At 46.2% G+C, this 16,607-nt stretch overlaps 1 protein-coding gene across 3 annotated transcripts in view; it reads right to left on the bottom strand.

Moving 5' to 3' along the window:
- RAB11FIP3 (RAB11 family interacting protein 3) overlaps positions 1-15,961 on the bottom strand; it is an 83,472-nt gene extending 67,511 nt beyond the window's left edge. For all 3 annotated transcript variants that reach the window (XM_088448195.1, XM_088448197.1, XM_088448196.1), the window contains exon 1: positions 9,202-15,961. In XM_088448195.1, coding sequence (XP_088304321.1) covers positions 9,202-15,531 — 6,330 coding nt within the window. In that variant the 5' untranslated portion in view covers positions 15,532-15,961. The remainder of the gene's footprint in view (positions 1-9,201) is intronic.
- Positions 15,962-16,607: the final 646 nt, after the last annotated feature.

Here is a 16,607-nt window from a genome sequence, read left to right as displayed (position 1 = left end):
GTCCTTCGTCACCCCCCCCCCCCCACGTAAATCCCCTTAGCTCTTCAGTATTTTGTTCTCAATTGTTTCCTTGTTTGAGATTAAAAAAAAAATGTTCTTTGAAAACAGGTATATAGAGAATGTAAAGGTATGCACTGGTTCAGGTGAAATCCCCTCCAGATGTCACGTAATACGGTTAGAATTACACTGTATATGCATTTTAGAAGCCCTTTAATTTAAACCAATGCTGTTAGTCCAGGTCATCTACTAAATCCAGGACGTTCTCTATTTATGACCCGATTTCCATATTTGTATTTTGTCTTTTTCCTGTAAGAATAAAAAGATCTACTCGTGCCATTATAAACAGTATAATGACCATTTCTTCCTTAAGTAATTGCTTGATTCTTTAGGACATTTCTTGTACAATTTGCAACATATACATGTTATTTATTTACTTTTTATTGAGGTTGAATATTCATTAGGTCTTTAATATTCGGAATACAGGAATTTTTTTTCTTTGCATACTAATGAATGATGAGGGCTTTTTAGTTTATTGCACTATTTGGGCCTTGGAAAAATAGCCTTTGGGGTACATCACTAATACAATGCTAAATAATGCACACAGAGATTTCTCCTCCACGAATTGTGCTGCTGGAGGTGTTCTAAGCAGCGGAATACTCTGCCAGCGATGCACAATTAGTGACATGGATTTACCAGAACTAGGGTTTAAACGGGTGACAGAACACAGATATGCTTCCTGCATGTTACACTGGCTGATTATGCAGAGGCCAGCAGAAAGTATTACTGTTGTGGAGCCACCAATAAAGGGACAATTGCCCACAATGGTAGTGACATTCTTAAACCCACTGATTGTACACATCCCCTCCCCGCTGGCTGCATAGCGCTGGGTGCAGGACTCCTGTGTGTGCTGTCACACAATAGCGTGGTAATCAGATCGTCTCCCAATGGAGTCTAATTACCTCCCATAATCCCTCTGGGCATTAGACACGCAACCTTGATGTCCAATGGAAAAAGGTAGAGATTTAGCTTCCCACGAGAGAAGTGCACCAGCTGAGTTACAGTCCCTTCCATACTAATTAATGCCACAGAGCTCAGCCACTTCTCAGCGTCTCTCTAAATAAAAAAAAAAAATCCTATTTCTCCATCTGAAGCCACATTGAAGACTCCCATAGAATGATGCCTATTGAGGTTTCATTATTCCTGCTCACTCTCAAGCCTTACTAATGTATTGTTATTCATTCCCTATCTGAGGTAAAAATATTAATGGGGGGTTGGGGAAATGTATGAAGCATTCTATTGAGGACAAGCGGAGAAGTTGCCCATGGCAACAAGATTCTAACCATCATTTATCTAGCGCATTCTATAAAATGATAGCTAGAATCTGCTCTCTCTAGGGCAGTAGTTTTCAAACTAGGTCCTCAGGACCCCACACCGTTCACATTTTTCATGTCGTCCACAGCAGGTGCACAGGTGTATTCATTACTCACTGACACATTTTAAAAGATTCACAGATGGAACAAATTATTTCACTTGTGATTCTGTGAGGAGACCTGGAAAACAGGCACTGTTTGTGGTCCCGAGGACAGAGTTCAAGTACCTGTGCTCTAGGGGGTCAATCTAATTACTGTGAAGGGTGCGAGTTGCAGTTGCAACAGCGTTAAATTGGCAGCAAAGGCACCGAATCTCGCACCCTTCCTGGTCGCTCCGAGCACGAATTCGCTATGGGGCTGCGAACAACTCGCGTGCTATTGGATTGACACCTTTGTTTGATACATCTTGCCTAATGACAAATTGTTATTCAATTTCAGTAAGGGTAATAATGGAGTTATTGCATTATGGGCGATACTCACCACAATTTGACACTGGCTCTTTCGGGAGGAGCTGTATATCCAGCTCCCGGTGAAAATTACGTCTGACCTTAAGCAGAAAGGGTCCCACCCAAACCCTGCGGGGGAAGAGAGCCAAAAGACCCATGAAGCCCAAGGGGCTTAATGGCTGGCTATGCTGGAGCACCAATGCAAAAGCAGAGTGTTTGGTTGTATATAGCGAGGTCTATCAATCAAAGGGGGCGATTCAATGTATTTTTGCTCCTGTAGCTCACAACTAAAGTGACTTGGAGCTAATAGTGTGCGCAACCAGCCTTGCGCTGGTCGTGACGGCTGCATTCTCGAGCCCTAATGCACAGGATTTGCCACGTTAGGTAGCTTCTACCACGCTATGTCCCAGGGGTGCTGCAGTTAAGACGCGCCTGGCACTCGAACAGCCCCAAAGCCCTACTTTGCCAGGATTTCTGTTCGCAACTCAAGTGGTGAGCAGAAATCCACGATAAGTGCAGCCTCAGGCTGTTCCCCTAAGACAACTGAATAGCTCCTGATCACTTTAGACGGGAGCCATGGGAGCGATAAACAATTGAATCGCCAGGCTAGTCCATAAAATGCACAAAGCCACAATGCGCTGGTGGGAAAATGCACTCAAAGGGGGGAATTAAATTCAACGCGATGGACGCAATGTGCCATTCCGGAATGACACACCACATCCGCAACTTGCAATGTCGGCACTACCGTATATGGCTGATATGTGCGAGCCGGGCATCGCACTGAATAGGCCCCAAGTCTTAACAGATTTAAAGGGGTTTTGTTATACACTATATCAAACACCAAATTAACATATGGGCCAGCAATATTTTTGGCAGGATATGCTGCTTCGAAAAAAAAAAAAAAAAAAGGATACTTTTTTACCTCACAAAACCTGAATTTTAAATATTTAAATTGAGGGAGGTCAGCACAGGCTGCCCTGCAGCCCACGCAAATGTTCTTTACAAAGAAGAATGCAGAACTCAGCACAGCATTCCGTCATGACAGAACAAAACTGTCTGTCACACACAAAAAGTAAAACATAGATGACATTTGCATTGAAAAACCGCGTATTCAATAACACTACACTCCTGGCACAAGCCTTTGTTTGAGTACATTCAGAAAAGTGTATGCCAAGGCAAAATGTTTATTTTAGGATCATCAGACACGGTGTCTAACTCCTTCACCTGTGTAGGTAGGAACACAAATACCTGTCCCATTGTCTTCAGCCATTCAGTATAATATATAGACTGCATTGTCTGATTAGCTTCCAGGTGCATTTCACACCACACAGTCATCTGTACTTGGGTGACCTGCGTGACCCCAGCTATTGTGGAACCATAAGTCCCAGCATACCCTGTCATGCTAAGACATGGAATCCCTCAGCCACCATAGACGGCCTAAGCCACATATATAGAGGGAAACCTTGTTTTAGTGGAGGAAATACACCCTCTTGCAGGAAAAAGCAGGAGCTATAATTAGCTTTAGCTCACACTCTCCTGTAGGCCTCAATCTTGACGTGTTCTTTGAATACACAAATCTTTCAGGCGCTCATGTTAGATTCCGGAGATGTCTGATATTCGTTCCCACAGTCTACAAGGAAACTCCATTTAACCTGCATACTGGCCATCTATTACTAATAGGGTACTTAGTGGTAGATTTACTAAAGATTCTAAAGAGGACAAGTGCAGGAGTTGCCCATAGCAACCAGATTCTAGTTATAATTTTATACAATGTACTCGATAAATGATCGCTAGAATCTGGTTGCTATAGGCAACTGCTCCATTTTAGAAGCTTTAATAGATCTACCCACTAGCGTGAGATCCCATGCGGAAGATAAACATTGGGTTCCATGACTGCTTGCAACAGCCCCCTTTATGCAATGGGTGTATGAAAATGGCCTCCAGAGTTAGAGATTCCAATTAGACCTAATAGAAAAAGAGTCGTGCCTTATGCCGGCTACACTTCAGAACGATGCATAGCTGGCTGATCCGACGGGCGACGGGGTCCTGCATCGGCCAGTGCATACACACTTGCAAGATGCAGGGGGGCGACAGAGCAATGTTGGATGGGCATGACAACGTACACAATATCTTCTGATGACCATGGAGCAATGCCAACAGATATCGCATGCAATGCGGGAGCTCACAAATCGGGCACACACACTTCATTATATGCCGGATTTGTCGATCTGATTGCCCAGAAACGTCAAATCAGACAGATATTCTAGTGTGTACCCACATTTACTCTTTGCAATGCAGTGAGTGTTTGATGTGCTACAATTTAATGAGAAAAAGAGACTTTACTTCAGAGTGACATAAGCCACGTCCCCTATATAGTTATTTTTAGGGATAAGGAGCAGGGTCGACAACCTCGTCCCATGAGAACCTTCACAATCTGGATCAATTGGTCATTACTTGTGAAGCGACCTTGTAGTTCTTATAATAGAAATTCCTCCTTAAATAGAACTCTTAGGGACAGTTAATATATTGCAATATGCAGTCTAGGGTATAAAATCCTAAGCTACTTTAGAACTGATGCTTGAGGCTGCTAAATATAGCGTTCCTGCTAAGCTTTTATCGCAAGGCGCCGTGCCCTGCCCCTTTTTTAAAAGTCAAAATGCGCCCTGCCCCTTTACCTGCTGGTATCGCCATGCTTACAGGCTGCAGAACTGTCTCAGCTAATTCCGGATGCCAGCTCTTACCGGCTGTTTGGCTCCCCCGGCGAGTGAAAAGATGGCATGCGCATGCACACGGCATCTATTCACGCTGCCAGAGAGCTTGAGGGCAGCCCAGCATCTCCGTGATTGCTGGGCAAGCCCCCTACAGTGAAGAAAGGGGGCTCGCCTCAAGGACATGCCCTGTTTTCTAGTGACCATGCCCCTTTTTCCGGGGCACACAGCAAAATACCCCTATCTGAGAGCCACCCTGGCCCATGGCCTCCCTAGAAGGAACATACACAGTGCGTACAGGAACTGCATGAAATCTGCACCACAGACTCTCAAATTATGTAACAGTAATTTGATTGGCAGGAAAATGTCTGGTTCAGGGGTCTCAAACTTGGTTGCACTGGTATTTGCTGCTCACATAGAAGACGGTAAAAACAAATTCTATATAAAGTAGCCATTTAAGGTCCTAATTCAGAGATGTACATATCCGATATTTTCAGAGCTGCGCATAAGCCTCACTGCGCATGTTCAGATATGTTTCTGCGATGTCATTCGTTCCTGAAAATGAGGTGGGGGGGGTTGTGCCAAAGCCGGCGGCTGCGTCCTTGAACGTCGCTTCACTGGCCCCAGCAACATGATTTCAACAGACACCCTGAGTCACCTGCGGGTCACTCAGATGTCTGATGCGCACGCAGCTGATGGTCTTCAGATGCAGTAGCGAATCACAGAAGCCTGCAGTGTGCGTCTTTTTACTAAAGGCGCCTCCTGCGGCTTTGTATAGCTGCTGCGTACAGAGACGTCCATATCTAAATAAGGCCCTAAGCTCGGACATGTTTCACCTTTCCCAAAATTACCCGATTTTGTTAAAGTTTAAGGATTTATCGCAAATTTTCTAACTTTTGTATCCATTCAATGGAGAGGTCTGATAGCGTCTGTACTAGGCATCTGCTCACTCGTGCTCCACAGATCTAGGTTTGGTCGGACTTGGTCGGACTTCCTGGGCTGGGCACTTGTCCCTTGCTTGGGAAAGCAACAAGAAAGTCTGTTTTTCCTCTCCAAACCTCCTCGAACTAGGATTGTAGGTGACCGTAGATGCCGGAAGTTAGACGCTTCATGGCAAAAACACCCCTAAGTTTTCCATGGCTCCTGGGATTATTCACATTGTAATATGCTCAAAATAGCAGCGCTCAATGCTGCAATTTATTGCAAAACAAATTATTGTTTGGAGAGCGTTGATAATGGATTACTGTAATGTATATTAGCTACTTGGCAATCACGTCAGGCAGCATTTACACAATGATATCGCTAGGACAGGCAATCGACAATCCGGCTGATTAATCCGCATCATTATGGTCAAAATCTGTCCCAGCACACAAAACAAATAATGTAAAACACATTTTCACTTGCTGTGACACTGAGATACATATTACTCTATATAATGAAGCAGGCCGGGTATTGTTGACATATTATTATGCATAAAGATAATGTAACTTCCCTAGGACATATTATGTAGAGGTTGCGTATTACAGTACTGAATAAATCGTATGATAGCTATACACCCGTCACATTAAAACCACTGACAGGCGAGGTGAATAATACTGATTATCACGTTACATCGACACCAGTCGAGGGGTGGGATAAATTAGGCAGCAAGTGAACACCCCGTTCTTGTAGTTGAAGTGTTGGAAAAATGGCCAAGCGTAAGGATCTGAGTGACTTTGACAATGGCCAAATTGTGATGGTCAGAACGGCAGGTCTTGTGGGGTGCTCCAGGTATGCAGAGGTTAGTACCTACCCAAAGTGGTCCAAGGAAGGAGACAACGGGCTATGATAGAAATGGGTCAAAATACGTACCTCCTACCTAAGCCTTGTTGCAGACACGTACCACCTACCTAATCATTGTTGCAGACACGTACCACCTACCTAAGCCTTGTTGCAGAGACACGTACCACCTACCTAATCATTGTTGCAGAGACACGTATCACCTACCTAAGCCTTGTTGCAGAGACACGTACCACCTACCTACGCCTTGTTGCAGAGACACGTACCACCTACCTAAGCCTTGTTGCAGAGACACGTACCACCTTCCTAAGCCTTGTTGCAGAGACACGTACCACCTTCCTAAGCCTTGTTGCAGAGACATGTACCACCTACCTAAGCCTTGTTGCAGAGACCCGTACCACCTACCTAAGCCTTGTTGCAGAAACACGCACCACCTACCTAAGCATTGTTGTAGAGACACGTACACCCCTTCATGGCAACGGTATTCCCTGATGACAGTGGGCTCTTTCAGCAGGATAATGCAATCATTGATCAGGAATGGTTTGAGGAACATGAGAGTTCAAGGTGATGCCTTGACCTACAAATTCCCCAAATCTCAAACTGATCGAACATCTGTGGAATGTTTGTCCAACACATCCTACAGATAGAAATAAAATGACGGTCCTGCGCGGAGTAGGAATAAAGCTGCTCAGTCAGGATGGGGTACTTATGATCGATAGGTAAAGACTAATCGCTATGCGGTGTGCTTGGTGCATTTGAATAAACAACTATACTTTTGATCACAAACAAAAATTAAATAAATGAATCGTCATATTAGGGGGATAATTATTATGGTTGTTAATTTGTAAAGTGCTACAGTGATACTCAGCACCAAACCATATCTGCCCTACATTAATGCAGTCTGCGGGAAGGGCCACTGATGTCACCGCAGCTTAACTGACTGAAACTTCACTTTTTTTTCAACCTGTCATATCCAGTGGGAGTTCTGAGCTTTGTAGACCTCTTTTTTGCCATCTCTCCACCCTACACATTGGATTTATGATCTCCACTCTGCAATGACAGAATGCATGCCTTCCCCTCCTCCTCCTGTTATTCTACTCACAGAGTCAATCAACACATTTATTGCCGGAAGGAGACTCATATCACCGTGCTGCTTTTTACAACCAATTATTGCAGAGAGTCACTGGTTATAGGATATTGGGGGAGGACGATGGTCTCTGAAGGCCCTATGATGGTGCCATCTCAGTCCAGATTGTCACCTTCCCTTATAGGAGAAACATTTTGGGAGCTCTGGATAGGACTTAAGTCGTCTGTGGTGGATTGAGGAGGTAATACTCTTATTGTTTTTACTCAACTGCTGTGAAATGTCAGGGTAAAGTTGCAAATATATATTTATCTTAATGCCTAAATGCAAACTTTCACTGTTCATCTTTTTTTTTTCCTTAGTACTTTTTGCCCCCCTAATACCTTTGTTTAGCTGGCATTCTTGGCTTAGACCAGTGGTTCCAAAAATCATCCTCAAGGCACCCTAACAGTCCAGGTTTTAAGAATATCCATGCTGAAGCACCGGTGACTTAATTAGTATCTCAACCGGTTTGATTATACCATTTGTGCACAAGCATGGATATCCTAAAAACCTGGACTGTTAGGGTGCCTTAAGGACCTACTTTGGGAAACCCTAGCTTAGACGAAGGCGAAATTTCTAGAGGGCCTCCATCAGCCCAATCTCTTGCCATGACAGTGTGTAGATGTGGTTCTGCTGCGGCCTCCTCGGAAATAGTGCCCTCCTCCTGATTTAAGTAAGGCCATCAGGATAAGAGGATCAAATCTGAATTAAACAAAAGATGAGCCCTTAAAAAGATTAAGGGGTCTATTTACTAAGCAGTGTTAGCAGACAGAGTGAAAAGTGATAAGGTGCCAGCCAATCAGCTCCCAACTGTCATCTCACAGGCTGTGTTTGAAAAATGACAGTTGGGAGCTGATTGGCTGGCACCTTATCACTCTGTCTCCTACCACTGCTTAGTAAATAGACCCCTAAGGCTGTGGTGGAAATGGCTAAAATGAGGTGGAGTCAGGGAGGCGCCTAGACTTACCCATCCAGGGGGACATGTAGCAAGCCTTGGAGAGAGATAAAGTACCAACCAATCAGCGCCTGTCATTATTCAAACACAGCCTGTAAAGTGACAGTTAGGAGCTGATTGGTTGGCACTTTGTCTCTCTCCACATTCTCTCTCTCTCTCTCCAAGGCTTGATACATATCCGCTCCAATTATTATTAAAGCAGTGGTTCTCAAACTCTGTCCTCAGGACCCCACATAGTTCACATTTTCCAAGTCAACCATCAGGTGCACAGGTGTAGTCATCACTTACTGACACATTTTAAAAGATCCACAGGTAGAGCTAATTTTTTCACTTGTAATTCTTTGAGGAGACCTGGAAAACATGCACTGTTTGGGGTTCTGAGGACAGAGTTTGAGAACCTGTGTATTAAAGATATAAGGATTGCCCTCTTTTGCAAATCCGCTTAACTTTCAATAGTGCCAGCTATTAATGCTTCAGCTGGGTATATCCACAGAGTACCCATATAGAACCCCGTCTAAGCAAAAGAATATGAAGGCTGTCCTAAATGTAACACGTGCATCGGATACACCTCCTGTCCATCCAGGTGCCAAATTACTGATTCACCTGCAAGCGAAGTTCAGTGTTGCAATGCATATGGTACTTACCTGCACAATTCTTAACTGTGCTAAGGTATATGAAAGGTAGTTTGGTTTCAGTACCCACATCACATTCCCACTGTTACATTTCACCCACTATCTTACCTTGGAAATGTTACATATGTACACTTACATCACAAGATAAGTAGGTCTAACTTTAACACTAGTGTCTTTTTTCTTACCTGTTCTGCGCCGTAGACTGTGGCAAACTGCACAAAGTCCTCCATTTTCACAAAGCCGTCTTTATCTCTGTCCAGAGCTTCAAACACAGCTCGGAGACGGGCCAGCTCATCCCCAGAACAAGGAGAGTCGTTGTCCAAAGAAAATCCCAAAAGTGGGTCACGTTCCCTAAACGACAAGGGAGCAGAGACCTGAGAGTCGGCAGGCTGGCGAAGGCCGCAGGGCAAAAACTGTACGTCTTCCAACAGGGAACCCGCGCGAGTCAATGGTAAATCAGTAGTGGAAGTGCATGAATGCAAAGTAGGGGACCCACAAGTGGAGTTTGGCTGAGATGATAGAGCAGGTGCGGCACCATTTGGGGGCAATCCAACAGAGGAGCTGGAAAAAGAGTTTGAGTTGAGCAAAATCCATTTCTCTTTTATGTCACTTGAAGGCAACTCCACAATCTGGGTAGCGGTAATACTAGTGTAAGATGGGCCAATGGTCGGACTGGTAGGCAAGCCTTCCGTTTCCTGCTGTACCCTGTCAGGTTCAAACAATAAGTCCAAGCAATAAAAGTTTGATTGGTCATCCTCTGGACTGAGAAGGTTGTGGTCAAGCTGGGGCTTGGCATCACGAAGGGTACCGGGTGTAGGGCATTGTAACAGATTTTCAAAAGGTGGGTTTGCTTCGAAGCCAGTGCTTGAAATGTTATTAGATAATTGTTCACCTTTGCTGTGAAAGTCTGTTTGACCACTGGAATTGATAACGGGTGAATGGTCAGTTATATTGTCGTCCTTGTGCAGCTGGGAAAAGACTGTTTCTTTGTCAAGCAAAGGCAATTGATCAGTCCCAAAAATATTGTCCATTATAGATTGGGATGATTTATCTACTATGCAACAAAGCTGTTCACTGTCATTTTGTGGGTGTATGAAATCATTAGCTTGTAAATGGGAGAAAACATCGGAAAGAGACAATAGGTCATCGGAAAAAGTATGTCGGTCAGTTTCAGGGGACACGTTGGTAGAGACCGGAGGAGCATCTAAACAAAATATTGAAAAACAGTCTTCAGCTTCGTTAACTTGCAGATCCGACTCACAATCTAGATTCACGCCAGGAAGGTCTGATTGGTCCAAGTTTTGTGTCCAGTCAAAGGTAAACTGGAATTCTTCAAAAGAATTATTTGAAACTTTGGTGGTACACTGGGATAGTTGACTTCCATTAGAAAGACAGCCAAACAATGGTAAATATGAGGATTCATGCTGGTCAGCATTGACTAAGAATTTAGACTGAAGCAACTCCACAGTTCTGGGTGCCACAGAGGATGGTACAGACGAGGGTAACCAGTCTGCACTGGGTGCCACAGAGGATAATTCGGAATAGGGAAACTGGTCAGCGTTGGGTGTCACATGGGATGGTTCACAATAGGGCATTAACTGGTCAGCATTGGGTGCCATAAAAGATTCAGATAGGGGTAAGTAGTCAGTATTGGTTGCTACAGAGGACTCAGTCACGGTGAATTGTGATGTGCTGGTTGACAAAGAGGACTTAGACAAGGGTAACTGGCCACATATTGGTACCACAGAGTTTGATTTAGACAAGTGCAACCAGTCAGTGTTGGGTGCCTCAGAGAATACAGATAAGGACAATTGGGAAATGTTGGGTGCCAATGAAGATTCCACCTGGGGCAACTGATCGGTGTTGGGAGAAACAGAGGATTTAGAGAATGGCAGATGGTCAGTGCACAGTGATATATAAGATTCACACAAAGGTAATTGATCAGTTTTGTGGAGCCTACAGGATTCGGACAAGAGTAAATGGTCTTTTCCAAGATTCACAGTTCTATCTGACAGAGGTGACTGGTCAAAGTCATGAGTCAAAAAAGATTCAGAAAGGTTTACGTGATCAGGGTCTACAGAGGATTCACCCACCGTAATAGGGTCAGTGTTGTAGGCCAAATAAGATATTGAAAGGGGCAACTGGTCAGAATTGGGCTCCAAAGGGTATACAGACAGAGGCAAGTGGTTAATGTCATGAGCAAAAACAGATTTTAATGGGGTCAACTGATCCAAACAGGAGTCTGCCAGGGGCAACTGGTAACCATCAGGATCCAAAGAGGACTCAGACATGGACAATCGGCCATCATCAGGGTCCAAACTAGACTCAGACATGGGAAACTGGTCACTTTCAGAGTTCAAAGAGGATTGAGACAGGGGCAACTGGTCACTGTCAGGGTCCAAATAGGGCTCAGACATGGGAAACTGGTTACGGTCAGGGTACAAACAGGATTCAGCCATGGGCAACTGGTCACTATCAGAGTCCAAACAGGATTCAGACTTGGGCAACCGATCATTGTCAGGGTCTAAGCAGAATTCAGACTTGGGCAACCAGTCACAGTAAGAGTCCAAACAGGATTCAACCATGGGCAACTGGTCACTTTCAAGGTCCAAACAAGATTCAACTTTTGGCAACTGGTCACTGTCAGGGTTCAAACAGGTCATAGCCTTGAGCAACTGGTCACTGTCAGGGTCCAAACAGGATTTAGCCTTGGGCAACTGGTCACTTTCAGGGGCCAAACGGGAATCAGCTTTGGGCAACTGGTCACTTTCAGGGTCCAAACAAGATTCTGCCTTGGGCAACTTGTCACTTACAGGGTGCAAACAGGAATCAGCCATGGGCAACTGGTCACTGTCAGGGTCTGAACAGGACAGAGCCTTGAGCAACTGGTCACTGTCAGGGTCCAAACAGGATTCAGCCTTGGGCAACTGGTCACTGTCAGGGTCCAAACAGGATTCAGCCTCGGAAAACTGGTTGCTTTCAGGGGCCAAACGGGAATCAGCCTTGGGCAACTGGTCGCTTTCAGGGGCCAAATGGGAATCAGCCTTGGGCAACTGGTTGCTGTCAGGGGCCAAACGGGAATCAGCCTTGTCCAAGTGGTCACTGTCAGATTCCAAGCAAGACTCAGACAGGGGCAACTGGTCACTATCAGGGTTCAAACCGGATCCAGACTTGGGTAATTGGTAACTGCAATTGTCCATACAGGATTCAGTTTTGGGTAACTGGTTAGTATCAGGATCCAAACAGGAATCAGTTTTGGTCAATTGGTAAGTGTTAGAGGACACAAAGCATTCAGACACAGGCAACTGGTGGTTATCATGTGGCAAAAACAATTTAGATTGGTGCAAATGGTCAGAATCAGGAGCCATTGGGTAATCAGACACACAAATCTGGTCATTACCATGGGCCAAAAAATATTCAGTCAAAGCCAATTGGTCATTCAGTTCAACACAAGGTTTGGCCAAAAGCAAGTTCTCATTTTGGGAGGTCACAGAGGATTCATACTGCTGCAAATTATCTATGCCAGGGGCCAAAAGAGATCCACACGGGGGCAAATTGTCAGTGTCAGACCACCAGTCATTATCGGAGGCTAAACTAGACTGAGACAGAACAAAATGGTCAGTTGTTGGTGCCCAAGAAGAGTCAGGTAGAGATAACCAATCAGTGTTATAAGCCAAAGAGCATCCAGACTGGCTTAACTTCTCCGCGTTGGGAGCCACAGGAAAATCAGACCTAGGCATCTGGCCATAGTCAGAATTCAAACAAGATTCAGATAAAGGCAAATGATCAGTGTCCGTTAACACAGAGGCTTCAGGCACAGGTAACAGATCATTGTCAGTAGCCAAACTATGTTCATAAAAAGGCAATTGGTCAAAATCGGAGTAAACAGAGGATTCAAACATCAACTGGTCAGTATCATAGGCCAAAACGTATTCAGACTGGGGAAACTGTTCAACGTCAGGAACCAAATACAACTCAGACTGGGGATTCTGCATAGAGTCAGGGTTCAAACAAGATTCAAACAGGGTAATCTGGTCAGTCTTGGGGTCCAAAATGGATTCAGTCTGGGGTAACAGGACTGTGTCATAGGCCAAAGAAGGAGGCATGTTTAACTTTTCAATGTCAGATTTCAAACATAATTCTGACTGGTGCATCTCAGTATCCAAATGAGAATCTGGTAGTGTTAACTGTTCAATGTCTGGGTACAAGTAAAATTCAGCCTGGGGCAACTGCTCAGTGCTGAGGACTAAACTGGATTCAGACTGGAGCAGCTGCTTTAAGTTAGGATCTAAATGGCATTTAGACTGGGGACTGTGGTCAGTGTTGAAATCCAAAAAAGATCCAGAACGAGTCAAATCTTCAGGGTCAGGGTTCAAACAGGAGTCACACTCTTCAGTCCTTTGGTCCAAACAGGATTCAGTCTGGAAAAACTGGTCAGCCTCATGTGTCATAAAAGATTCGGCCAGATTAAAATTTTCAATGTCAGAGTCCAAACAGGATTCAGACTGAAGCAAATTTTCAGTTACTAAATGGGTTTCAGACTGTTTTAATTGTTCAATATGAGGTTTCAATTCAAAATGGGGAAACTGCTCAGAATTAGGGTCTAAACAGGATTCATGCTGGAAGAACTGCTTAGAGTTCAACTGGTCAGAATCAGGGACTAAGCAGGATTCAGTCTGCGGCAACTGGTCAGAGTCAGGGACTAAGCAGGATTCAGTCTGCTGCAACTGGTCAGAGTCAGGGACTAAGCAGGAGTCAGTCTGTGGCAATTGGTCAGTGTCAGTGACTGTGTAGGATTCAGTCTGCAGCAACTGGTCAGAGTCAAGGACTAAGCAGGATTCAGTCTGCTGCAACTGGTCAAAATCAGGGACTAAGCAGGATTCAGTCTGTGGCGACTGGTCAGAATCAGGGACTAAGCAGGATTCAGTCTGTGGCGACTGGTCAGTTGCAGTGACACTGCAGGATTCAGTCTGCTGCAACTGGTCAGAATCAGGGACTAAGCAGGATTCAGTCTGCGGCAACTGGTCAGAGTCAAGGACTAAGCAGGATAGAGTCTGCGGCAACTGGTCAGTGTCAGTGTCTGTGCAGGATTCAGTCTGTGACAACTGGTCAGAGTCAAGGACTAAGCAGGAATCAGTCTGCGACAACTGGTCAGAGTCAAGGACTAAGCAGGATTCAGTCTGTGGCGACTGGGCAGTGACTGTGCAGGATTCAGTCTGCGGCAACTGGTCAGAATCAGGGAATAAGCAGGATTCAGTCTGCGGCAACTGGTCAGAGTCAAGGACTAAACAGGATTCAGTCTGCGACAACTGGTCAGTGTCAGTGTCTGTGCAGGATTCAGTCTGCGACAACTGGTCAGAGTCAAGGACTAAGCAGGAATCAGTCTGCGACAACTGGTCAGAGTCAAGGACTAAGCAGTATTCAGTCTGTGGCGACTGGGCAGTGACTGTGCAGGATTCAGTCTGCGGCAACTGGTCAGAATCAGGGACTAAGCAGGAATCAGTCTGCGACAACTGGTTAGCGTTAGGGACTGTGCAGTAATCAGTCTGTGGCAACTGGTCAGTGTCAGTGACTGTGCAGGATTCAGTCTTGGGCAACTGGTCAGTGTTAAGGACTAAGCAAGATTCAGTCTGCGGCAAGTGGTCAGGGACTGTGCAGGATTCAGTCCACGGAAAATGTTCAATGTCAGGGGCTAAAAAGGGTTCGGAGAGAAAGGGCTGGTCAATTTTAAGTGGTAGACTTGATTCAGGGCATATTTTATCACTTGCAAGTGGCAGATAGTCAGATGATAGGGTCTTAAATTCACTCCTTTGTTGCATGTTGCAATTAAACTGCATTAACTGGTCTAAATCAGATGGTAAACTATGAATAGGCCTGGGTATCTGATGGGAAGCCAAGGCAGATCCAAGGGAGAAATCCACTAACTGGTCAGGTTTATGTGGTAGAGTGGGTTCAGAAAAGGGCACACGGTGGACATCTACAAGGTAATCTGGGGACAGGTGATCCCTGTGGGGCAAATTAAGTTCATTAACAAGGTAATGGTCTGATTCCTGGCTGAAGGCCGCCGGACACAGGGGCATGTGGGTATTATCAGCGGGCACATTAATAAGAGGAGGCATCTGATCAAACATATGGGGGAGAAAAAGAGGAGGTAAAGGATTTTGTGCCGGCTCCTGGGACAAATTCAAAGTGCACAGAGTGAGTTTAGCATTCTCTGCCCCCTCCCAGGGGTCAGTTCCAGCACACAGAGACTGGCAGTGCCCCTCTCCTGCCCCCAGAGGCCTCACCAAGGACTCATCATCACACTGGGGCAGCAGAGGGCGTGAAGCCGGCATGAAGTCACCCTGCTCAGCTTGTATCTCTAGTCTGGGCTGCCGGGAAACACGTACCTTATCCTCCATCAGAAAATAGCCCCCCACCACCTGCTGGGGGGAGATCAGGTCCATAGCTCGCCCCAGCTGCTGCCCCCTCATGGCACCCCAGGCAGTCACATGAGGGTCCCCTTCCATCCTCATCAGTCCCTGCAGGTTGCTGCAATCCGGCTGCTCTGGTGGTCTCTGCTCAGGGTCTCACATCATGTCCTCCTCCAGTGCTGTCTGCCATAGCCCATCCTTACCGGCAGCCAGACAGGCTCCTCTGCAGAAGAGTCGGGCTCACTGCAAATGGCCCTCACCTGCCTCCTCCGTTTTGGGGGATAGCATCCTCGGAGCAGGGCGGCTGCAACAGCGTCTAATGTTCCTTGCAAGGTGCAGATTCCCCCGGGGCCAGGGAGGCTGGATGTGATCTCGGCGGGGAGGAGGAGGGCGTTCTGTTGTGCAGGTGCCGGGATCACAACGGGGTCTACGCGGGCCTCGGTTGCTGGTTAAGAGGTGTGCAGCAGGCGACAGTCCTGGAGCCAGCGACTCTCCATCCGACACTAGAGACTGCAGGAGACCGGGGTAAGGGAGGCTGGGAGAGGAGGGAGGAGCGAGAGGGGGATGTCTGATGGGGAGAGGAGGGAATGAGAGCAGACGCTGCTCAGCTCCTGGATGTCATCATATATGTAAAGAGAGGGGTGCTGGAGAGAAAAGGGGGGCTGGCTGGGGGTGTCACAGTATTACGTGCTGGAGAGAGAAGGGGGGGGCTAGCTAGGGGTGTCGAAGTATTAGGTGCTGGGGAGAGAAGGGTGGATGGCTGGGGGTGTCAGAGAATAGGGTGCTGGAGATAGAAGGGAGGGATGGTATGGGGTGTCAGAGTATTAGGTGCTGGAGAGAGAAGGGGGCTGGCTGGGGGTGTCAGAATGGGGTGCTAGAGAGAGGTGGGGGCTTGCTGGATATCAGGGATGGTATGGGTGTTGGAGAATGGGGGCTGGCTGGGGGTTTCATAGAGAATGGGGTGCTGGACTTAGAAGGGGGATGGAATTAGGTGCTGGAGAGAGAAGGGGGCTGGCTGGGGGTGTCAGATAATGGGGAGCAGGAAAGAGAAGGATGGATGGTATGGGGTAATGGAGAGATAATGGGGCTGGCTGGGGGTTATCATAGAGAATGGGGTGCTGGAGAGAAAAGGGGGATGAAATTAGGTGCTGGAGAGAGAAGGGGGCTGACTGGGGGTG

Source organism: Taudactylus pleione, unplaced genomic scaffold, assembly GCF_031769625.1.
Source record: "Taudactylus pleione unplaced genomic scaffold, aTauple2 ptg000451l, whole genome shotgun sequence".
Taxonomy (NCBI): domain Eukaryota; kingdom Metazoa; phylum Chordata; class Amphibia; order Anura; family Myobatrachidae; genus Taudactylus; species Taudactylus pleione.
Note: the sequence above shows the minus strand (reverse complement) of the source record. Positions and strands in the feature narration are given on the sequence as shown.